This window comes from Terrapene carolina, unplaced genomic scaffold (genome assembly GCF_002925995.2).
Source record: "Terrapene carolina triunguis isolate 2854851 unplaced genomic scaffold, T_m_triunguis-2.0 Scaffold58, whole genome shotgun sequence".
Taxonomy (NCBI): Eukaryota; Metazoa; Chordata; order Testudines; family Emydidae; genus Terrapene; species Terrapene triunguis.
In genome coordinates this window covers 36,738,887-36,749,685 of record NW_020664409.1, presented here as the reverse complement: position 1 = coordinate 36,749,685, position 10,799 = coordinate 36,738,887, and the positions used below count along the sequence as shown (strand labels likewise).

At 41.8% G+C, this 10,799-nt stretch overlaps 1 protein-coding gene across 7 annotated transcripts in view; it reads left to right on the top strand.

Annotated features, from left to right (window-relative positions):
• Positions 1 to 10,799, top strand: part of ZNF521 (zinc finger protein 521) — a 272,771-nt gene that overhangs the window by 23,576 nt on the left and 238,396 nt on the right. For all 7 annotated transcript variants that reach the window (XM_024202672.3, XM_024202670.2, XM_024202666.2 and 4 more), the window contains one exon: positions 1,045 to 1,224. Coding sequence is in view for 6 of the 7 variants with exons in the window: in XM_024202670.2 (XP_024058438.1) it covers positions 1,045 to 1,224 (180 nt within the window). In the remaining variant the exon portion in view is untranslated. The remainder of the gene's footprint in view (positions 1 to 1,044; positions 1,225 to 10,799) is intronic.

Sequence of the window (10,799 nt, the reverse complement as noted above, 5' to 3'; positions counted from 1 at the left end):
GAAGTGGGTATTCACCCACGAAAGCTCATGCTCCTATACGTCTGTTAGTCTATAAGGTGCCACAGCACTCTTTGCTGCTTTTACAGATCCAGACTAACACGGCTACCCCTGTGATTCTTCATATAACCTCATTCCATCATTAGTCATTTACAGAGCTGAGGTAGTACAATGAATTGTATGGTTCCTACTGTGCTCAAGGGATTTGGCTGAGATCACCTGACTCATTTAGCTTAAAACCTGATAGTGGGATCATGCCTGCTATTTTGGGGTTAGAACTAGCTTGTCCCAGTGATCCTCAAAACACTTGTTATCATCCCAAACAGACAAAGGAGTCCTTGTGGACTAGTTATAATTTATAACAGTTAGTTTCCAGCTTCCCATGATCTGGCAAAACAAGGAATCCATCCAGCTTATTCTTTAGTTAAATTGTATCCAAGTTAAAGCACATACATATAACTTTAACCCATAACATATAACTTTCTATAGTATTGTTCTACATCAAGTAATAGGGCGATAGAATATTAAGACTGGCTTATGAAATACAGAACAATTTCATCCTTATGTTAATCAGTTCAGTTCATTTTAATCTTTTATTTAATTTTGGTAATTTCCTGTGAAATAGTACAGTTAACTGTGAAAAGAAACTCTCCTAAACTCATTAATTTTTTTTTTTTTTTAATTTTCATTGAACACTGTTTAATTGTAAAGGTAATATGTCCTTTCTTATAGTGATCAAAGCCCTTGGATAAGCTGTGAAAAAATTGATAAAGTTAACACTGAAGTATGGGAGAGTTGTTTGAAAGGGGGAGAGTTCAGTTTGGTGAAGGTAGAGGGAAAATTCCTTTCATCATCAAGAATAGAAAAAAAGTCAAGGAAAGAGGTTTCCTCTGCTTATTTAGCAATAAAATCTAAAGTGTGTTTCTCCTGTGCAGCAGGCTCATGCCAAATGTATTTCTGCTTGTTGGTAACAACAAGAACCAATCTGATTTTTAAAAGGATCTATTCTTAAAAGCTCTGAGGTCACAGTCTTGATTTTTCTTTCAGATGCTAACTGTAAACTAGAAGACAAGGCAGAAGATGGAGAGGTGATAGATTGTAAGAAAAGGCCAGAAGAAGGGGAGGAGTTAGAGGAAGAAGCTGTGCACAGCTGTGACAGCTGCCTCCAGGTGTTTGAATCACTGAGTGATATCACAGAACACAAGATTAATCAATGTCAACTGACAGGTAAACAATACTTATCACTTTGTGGCTTCTTGCACTGTTCTATTTCTGATTCCAGTTCCTTTCCTCAGATTCACCTCCCTCACCCAAGTTATTTTACTCCTACACTTGAATGCTTAAGCCATAGTTGATGCCCATCATTAATTCTGTGGCAAAGTTATGCTGGGAACTGGTGCACCATAAATTTTATTCAGGTTGGATAATTACTGTGTTCACACCTGATTTAAACTGTGCTTTAGCTTTCAGAGGACCTGGCTACTACTCTGTTTTCCAGACTTACAGCATACAGTTTTATGTGCCTTTTGACTTAAAAAAAAAAAAAATTATGACAACCGATGATGCTGGTAAACGGGTTTGACTGCAGTTGTATAATGGATGAATTCATACAATGGTGGGCTATAGATCGGGATCTGATACTTCTTTGTTCTTCGCTGTTACAACAAATGAGCATACAGTGATCAATAAATGGAGGTTGAGGGGAATAACAGCAAATTGTTAGACTATAAATAAAAATGCAAACATTAAGTGGCAGAATTGAATGCATATTGGACACTATTAACTTTTCACAAACACAGCTGGGTAAATGGACCTGTAACTAGCATGAGTCATTTAATTTGTAGGCAAAGAAGCAGTAGTCTTAAGACTTGGGCCCTGTTCATCTAGTGAGATCTTCATAGGTGACACAATTTGCTCATATGAAATCTTATTGAAGTAGTTTTGTTTTTAGGTTTACAGACTATTATAATGGATGACACACAGGTCAAAATAGACTGAATATCAGGGGAAGGGCATTTTATTTCCATTAAATAGTAAGTACTTTAGTTTGAACTATTAAGAGATGAAATTCAGTTGTTATACGATACAGCTATCATGGGGCAGGCTTTGCATGATTATAATTTTGTATGTGCAGGAATCCAGTCCCATATATTAACTGCTTTATTGAAAGAGTGTGTGTGTGTGTGTCTTCATTTGCCTATTAACCCACTGGAGTCAAAAAAAGCCTCCAGAGCCGACAGTAGTATAGATGGCAAGTGGTACTGCAGCTGATTAAGAGTGAAGCGGAGAAAGGAGGCAGACAGAGGAGTAGGGAGTAGGCAGAAGCAGAAAAAATATCAAGGGAAGAAACTGAAATTGCTGAAGGATTTTAATCCCAAACCTAGGTTGTGGAGAATGAAACTATGATGCAGTCTGGAAGTATTTGTAATACCAGGAGAGATGTTTTACCTTTTCTCTCTCTTTCCTTGCCATTTCTTCCTTAAATATTGTTCTGTCTCAAATTTAGGAGATTCAGTCCTTTCCTAATCACTCCTGCAAGTTTGTAGTGTGTGAATTGGCTCTACTTGAGGCAATGTCTCCTGTCTGTGACTGGTGAGGCACTGTTTCTGGGGGGATGGTTTTTCTCTATTTTGTCTTATTTGGCTCTCTTATTATTATTCTATCTCCTCTTTTGTTACCTCTTCTGTTCTATCTTCTTTAGCCCTTCCTCACTCTTATTGGTTTCCCCCAGTCCCACAACAAAAATTTCCTCCTCAGTGCCACCCTCCCTGCCTCAAATCCCACTTATTCTTACCCTGCTTTCCCCTTTATTCTGATGCCTGCACTACCCCTTTCTTGCTTCTTTCCCCTAATTCGCTCTCCATCCCAAGCAGTCCCCTGATTTCTCCCATGCAATAGGTGCTCTGCTCTCACACTGCAAGCAGCATGAACTGAACAGTGTTTCCGCACCATAGCTGGAGAAGTGAAAGAGGAAAAAAGTCCTCAAGCACTGCTCCTGATCTACATCACCTTTGGCCTTGCTAGAAGGCAGATGGTGCCATGCTCAATGAGGACTAGAGTGAGTTTGCTGCATGAGTCAATTTGGAAGAAAAAAAGTTTGTTTTTGAAGGGAGGTATTTAAGCCCCTTTAAGAAAAAAAAAATCACTCTTGCAAGAAAATGGGTGGTTGTTAATGGGTTGCAGCAAGAGGATTCAAAATAACAAAACCCTTTTGTCTGTTTTTGCTCTTAGGGTGCCAGGTAGGCAAAGAAGCCAACCCTCCTTTGCATCAAATTACAGATGATCTGCCTGTATATATTTATAAGAGAGTAAAAATGGAGGAAATGACCAGTATAGCAGAACAGGTTCCCATTCCTTGGCTCTTCAGAAAACTCTTAAAAATAAATTAAACAGGTTCTTGCTCATAGGAATTGTGTGCCTGGGCCAAGAATAGTATAGATGTTATAGAACTAGGGCATGAAATGTATTGACTCTTCTGTTTTGTGCTAATTTCTACTATATTTTTTAGAAACAGTTATTAGACAAGTGGCTCTGTAATAAAAGCAATAGTAATAATGTACATGAAATATATGGTGTTTGTTTTTAGTATCTGTAGAGTTCTACCCAATTCACAATTAAATTAGTGGAAAAACTCTGACCAACGTCAGTGGGTGCAGGGTCAGGATCAAAGCTTCATTACACAAATATAACCATGTTTGGGGTTTTTTAGCAGCCCCCCACCTCTTCTTCTTTCTGCTACCTTCTTCCTAACCAATAGCATCTATTTCTTTCTCTGCTTGTCTTCTTTTTCAAGAAAGTCTATGAAACTAGTCGGCACTGAAGAGCTGTGTGGACCCTTTTAAAAGCAGTTTGTCCATAATGTTCAAACTTGGGTGTCTCAAGTTAGGCTCCTAAATCAGTATGGGTTGTCTTTCAAAAGTGCCTGAGAACCTGCAACTTGCATGGATTTCAGTGATCTTTGGAGGTGCTCTTGTGGTGGACATGGAGCTACTTTTTAATAGTTTATAAATACTGTATGTTGACCCAGTTGTTCAGATGTTTGATGTGGGACTATACTGGGTTAAATCAACAGGGTTGTTGGGGAAACAGACAGGAAGGCAAAACAATGCCCCTTGTCTGAGAGACATCTCTTAGCGAGCCTTTGTTGTTTGTTATAGGGTAATGGGAGAGCCATTGTCCTAAGGAGACTGGCTCGCCCTCCTGCTGAGCCTATGAAACTGGTAGCACTCCTGAAAATCAGGTCATTCTGATTTCAGCTCTCATATCTATATTTAGGTTTGTAACTTGAGGCACCTAAGTCTGAAAATTTTGGCTTTCTTCTACTGAGACTGCTACACCAATCTGTATGGACACAATAAACTTGTTTTGTCAAATCTCCATTCTGTTCTCTTCTCCAAAGATAGAAGTAGGATTGAGGCTGGTGATTCTTGGAGGAGTATCAGTTTACTTTGCAGGCTCAATCTTGGGTATCCTGAATTGCTGTTTTGTCACTAAGTTATGTAAGGAAAGGAAGAGAGGCTATCCACAATGGGTTCTTCCCATCCAACAGATTGTTGGTGGGGTTGAATCCTGCGCTTGCTTTCTGGAAGAGGGGATAGTTGCTCTTTTATCCTAATGTGTATGCTGTGATCTTTTCTATTTGGGCCTGATCCCAATGTCCACTGAAGTCAGTGGAAAGACTCCAGTTGACTTCAGTGGGTGATGGATCAGGCCCTTTGGGAGATGTGCAGTAGTAGTTTTTTGCCTATCATAATTTTTTTTTGTACTGACATGTTTTATTCATGTTAATTGTTCACTCCTAAAACGTGCTTGGGATATAGATAATGGATTAAGTGAAAAAAAGACAGAATTTTTCACACTATGTATTCACCAGTATGTAAGACACTGAACTATGTTAACTTAGTCTCCTGAAAAGATGAGCTGTAAAGGTATAGTATTAATAGAGAAGTTCTCCTTCTGATCTTAATGCTCTTGGCTTTGTCCTTCTCACAAGGTTGTGTTTTTAACAACTCATGGATCACTTACAAGCTGTCATTCTCTGAGTAAAGCTGTGATATCAAACAAAGGATCCTGGTAGCATTGCCGTTGATTATGAGGTGATTCTTTAGATGTGTTCGTGTGGAGCCCCCAGGCACATTTACACGAGGCACATTTACATAGGGTGCAAATGTGCCTCGTGTACGTGAGATAGGATTTTTTGAATAATAGTGTCCAAGACCACACATGCATCCTGTGCCTCCTCATGTTTCCATGCAAGGGCCAAAATGGATGGGGCAGCCACAGCCTTCCCTCAGTTCCCTCTTAGTGCTCGAGCGGGGAGATGGAACCCAGCCAGTGTCTGACCCACAGCTCTCTTCAGAAACCCTACATTGGTTCCTTTAAATCTCTTCCAACCTATTTAGTGAAGATCTCTGACCACCAAACTGATCAGCTCCCCAATACACTGCCCTGTACAGTGGGACAAGGCACTTTGGGCCAATCGCCACAACTTACATCAGAATCCAATTCCTCAGGGTTCAAACCATGCCTGTCTTGTGATGGAACGATTTTTGTCAAGGGTGGATACAGCCTAGAGAACCACATCCCAAATAAGTTTTCTGTGTGGTAAGAGCTTCTCCACCAGGACCCACAGGGGAACACTCAGTTCAGCTCTTCTTGGGCAATCCAAGTGGATGACTTTGGACTCAAAGGTAAGGAATACAAATACAGTAAGACTGGATAAACTAGTGTTAGCTGGCACTCCCTTGGGCACTCTTCACTCTGGGATTGGGCACTGGAAAGAAGTGAAGGAGGATGCATGTAGAGTAGGCACCAATGATGTAGGCCCCAACCACCTTGACATCAGTAAAGCCCCCTGTGTGCAAGACCTTGATGAATATAGTCCCAGCACTGAGAGTCACAGAATGAGAAACCCAACACCAGTCCAAGGACTTCATATATGTTATAGAGAGATGCATATCACTACTGCACATGTTCCTAGTATTGAAGAGATGCCCGGCACCCATTGGGCTATGGGCTATTTTGTCATTTGGGCGAGAGAGAGCACAAGCATGAGCTCTTAACCAGGATGTGGGAGATCCAACATCTAGTCCCCCTACTCCAGTGACTCTTAAATTATTTATCCACTGTGGAACAGCTTTCACAGGAAAGACTGAGGGAGGCTCACATCAGAATATCCTGTAGCCCAGTGGTTAGAGCACTTACCTGAGAGGTAGCAGATCCCTGTTTAAGATGCTTCTCCATCTTTGGTGGACCAGTGTCTGCCACATCCCAGGTGAATACCCTAACCACGAGCCTAAAAGATATGAGAGAGCTCCTCCTCTGCCTCCCTCCCCTGAAGTTTCTTGCTAAAACAGCATAGGAGTCTAACACCAGGAGTGGTTTTGCAGCTGAGAATTGCTAGCAGAGAGAGGTGCCTCCCTGCAGCTTGGACTTAGGTGCTTATCTCTGTGAGAGGGGCAGGGTTTAGCACACACTCCTCTAGTTGGCATCGCCCATTGGTTGGCTTAGGCACTCCCTGCCTAGCATGCTGGCTTCATGAATCGGAGTCTAAGGCTGTGTCTACACTGCCACTTTCAGCGCTAAAACTTTTGTCGTTCAGGGGTGTGAAAAAACACACCCCTGAGCGACAAAAGTTTTAGCACTGAAAAGCGCCAGTATAGACAGCGCTTTATTGCCGGGAGCGCGCTTGTTCGGGGTGGGTTTTTTTTGTCACTGAGAGAGCAGTGTAGTCACGCTTTGTCACAGCGCTGCCACAGCCGCACTGTAATGTGGGCAGTGTAGACATACCCTTAGGAACCTAGACTCCTGTACAATGAATGGGGAAAGAAAGATCCCTAAGGGTATGTCTACACTGTCCACGTTACAGCACGGCCGCAGCAGTGTAGACACGCTTTATCACCGGGGGAGAGCTCGCCTGGCGATAATTTAAAAAAAAACCCACCCCGAACGAGCGGTGGTAGCTTTATCGCCGGGAGTGCAGTGCTAAAACTTTTGTCACTTGGGGAGTGTTTTTTCACACCCCTGAACGACTAAAGTTTTAGCGCTGACAGTGGCAGTGTAGACACAGCCTAACTCAGGCTTTGTGAATCACAGTGATTTTCTAGGCACCTAAATGTTAGGTGCTGTGACGCTCAGCACACTTGAAATATGCCCTCTTCCTATTCGCTCAGCTAGGTCTCCTAGTGAACTACAAAATATCATTTTGTATCCTATTACTGATGATAGAGCTCATAGGAGCTCTGTTCTGTGAGAGTGTACCTCCCCGAAGACAGGTTCCTGATGCACAGGATAGAATCAAACCTGATTATGATGGTATGGATGCATGTGGAGCAGCTAGGTTGTATGTTGGTTTGCGGATATGTGATGCTGCTTGCTAGACTTCACTTGCAGCCACTCTAGCTCTGGCTTAGGTCAGTCTGTTCCACAACAAAAGTGTGGTTGAGTTTCGAAGAGGATTCGAGCAGATGATGGAGGGAAGGCAAGAGCAGGCTGAAGGGAAAATTCAAGACTTGCAGATGAAAGCTGGACTGATGAACTCTGAGGGGAAACTGCTGGGTGGGGAAAATGGCCAGTGGAAGCATGTGACTACGAGAACCAGGCTGAGGAAAAGACCGGCTGGTGAAGGCGAAATAGAGTTCATGAACAGGTTTGCTGAGTTGGAGAATGAAGAAAGGGTGCAACAGGCAGTAACTGAAGGTGGGAGGGCCAGGAAGAAGAGAAGAGCGGCAAGCCCTATAAGAAACCCAGAGTTCAGAGTCCCAGCAGGATATGTGATGACTTGCAAAAGATTTCAAAGGGGAATAAAAGACAAGAGGACTTGCAGCCAGAAAGAATAGGAGGAAGGCTGGAGAATCACACCATCACCAGCAAAAGGCAGGTCTATGTGGTTAGAGACTCCCTACTAAGAAGAACAGACAGGCCTGTCAGCAGAACTAATCTGGAGAACAGAAGGGTGTGATGTCTGTTGGGAGCTAAGATACATAATGTGGACCTGAGTCTGAAGAAGATTCTGATGGGAGCAGGAAAGAATCCACTGTTTGTCTTTCATGTGGGAACAACTGATACAGCTAGATTCTCACTGGAACGTATCAAGGGAGACTATGCCAAGCTGGAGAAGATGCTTAAGAAATTGGAGGCTCAGGTGATCTTCAGTGGGATGCTACCCTCCCTAGAGGAGGAGAACAAAGGTTTTGACAAGATTATGATGATCAACAGATGGCTCAGGCAGTGGTGCTATAAGGAGGGCTTTGGGATGTTTGACCACTCAGAGGCATTCATGGACAGAGGACTGTTTTCATGGGATGGACTACACCTGAGTAGGGAGGAAAATAGACTTCTGGAATGGAGGCTGGCACAATTCATTAAAAGAGCTTTAAACTAGAAACGTGGAGGAGACAGTTGTGGATGCTCCTATAATTTCCACACCAGGTTTTTAACATTGAGAGGGAGGAAAATCAAGTAAGAAAGGATACAGCAATGGGGAAAGGAACAGCAGTGGGTAGAAGAATGGACATTAAAAGGAAAGATAGTGCAGATACCAATGATGCTAACAGTCAGGTAGGCGATATTGGCAATAGAATGACTGTACCCAATTGGGTGAGGAATGTGGGCGAAGCCAAGCAGCAACAATTAAGATGTTTGTACACCAATGCAAGAAGTAGTTCTAGTTCCTCCCTTTTGTTACTTGTGCAGGAAATGAAACCAGATATTATAGGGATAACAGAAACATGATGGAATAGTAGTTATGACTGGAGTACAGGTGTTTGAAGGATATATGCTGTTCAGGAAAGATCGAAATAAAGGCAAAGGTGAGTGAGTAACATTGTATATTGATTATGAGGTAGACGGTAAAGAAATTAGAAGTGATGGAATAGATAAGACAGAGTCTTTTTGGGCCAAAATCACTTTGGGAGAAGAAGCTACTAGAGATTAGCTTGGGCCAGTGCTTGGGGTATGCTACAGACCCCCAGGATCCGATTTGGGTATGCATAGAGACCTCTTTAATGTTTTTAAGGAAATAAATACTACTGGCAATTGTGTGATTATGGGGAAACATTAACTTTCCAGGTATAAATTGGAGGACAAGTGCTACTAAGAATACAGTAAAAGCTTTGTTATCCGGCATGTTTGAGGAATCAGGGGTGCCAGTTAGTCAAAAATTCTGGTTAACTAAGAGTTATGCTTACCAATGGAATACCAAGTTTCAAAGAATTGGAATACAATAAAACGAATAAAGTATAAAATAGTATACAGGTACTCACCAATCTAGTAGTAGTACTGCACTGCAGAGTGATTGGTTTCTTGAAGCATTTAGGTGTATACAGGTAAAGTTTTCTATACAGTAGGTTATTTTATGACACTGTATATCACTATAGTTAGTGCATGGCATACACCCAGATCACTAAAAATACACTTAACACTAAAACTATACTGAACATAATTTAATCTTTCTTTGATGATTCAGAAGGCGCTTCAGGATCTTGCATAGTCTCAGGGTCATCATTATCAACATCAATTATCGTTGTAGATGTAGAAGGTGTAGGAGATTGGGCTGAATCTGTATTGATCCTATGACACACCCTGGAAGCTGCTTTTTTGAATGAATTTCTCATATCCGAATAGCTTCAGCATCGATTCTGGTTAGCTTTGGCATCGGTCCCGGTTACTAGATTGAAGATGTGCTGGTGTCTAGAGCTTTCTGGTTTGTAAAGGGCTGAATAACACCTCTTTTACTGTAGTGGGGCCCAGATTTTCCTGGATGTGATAGCTGACACATTTCTTCGCCAAATAGTCACTGAACCAACAAGAGGTGATGCCATTTTAGATTTAGTATTGATGAGTAGTGAGGACTTCATAGAAGAACTGGTTGTAGGGGACAACCTTTGTATGTGTGATCATGAGCTAATTCAGTTTAAATTAAATGGGAGGCTAAACAAAAATAGATCTGCAACTAGGGTCCTTTCAAAAGGGCTAGCTTTAAAACATTCAGGGAATTAGTTAGGGAAGTGGACTGGACCGAATAACTCAAGGATCTGAATGTGGAAGAGGCTTGGAATTACTTTAATTCCAAGTTGCAGAAACTATCTGAAACCTGCATCCCAAGCAAGAGGAAAAATTCATAGGGAAGGTTTGCAGACCAAGCTGGATGAGCAACCACTTCAAACAGGTGATTAAGAGAAAGCAGAAAGACTACAAGGAATGGAAGATGGGATGGATCAGCAAGGAAAGCTACCTCTTGGAGGTCAGAAAGTGTAGGGATAAAGTGAGAACTGCCAAAAGCCAAGCAGAGTTGGACCTTGCAAAGGGAATTAAAACAATAATAAAACATTCTATAGCAAGAAAAAGAAAACAAGAAGTAAGACTGCTAACCACTGAGGATGGGGTGGAGATCATCTAGGCATGGCCCCACACCTAAACAAATACTTTGCCTTAGTTTTTAATAAGGCTAATGAAGAGCTTAGAGATAGTGGCAGGGTGGCTAATGGGAATGATATGGAGGTAGAAATTACCATATCTGAGGGGGAAGTCAAACTCAAACAGTTTAAGGGCACTAAATCAGTGGGCCCAGATAATCTCCAGCCAAGAATATTACAGAAACTGGCATATGAAATTGCAAGCCCAGTAGCAAGGATTTTTAATGAATCTGTGAACTCAGGGATTGTACCCTATGACTAAAGAATTGCTAATATAGTTCCTATTTTGGAGGAAGGGGGAATAAAGTGATCCGGGAAACTACAGGTCTGTTAGTTTGACCTCAGTTGTTTGCAAGGTCTTGGAACAATTTTGAAAGGGAAAGTAGT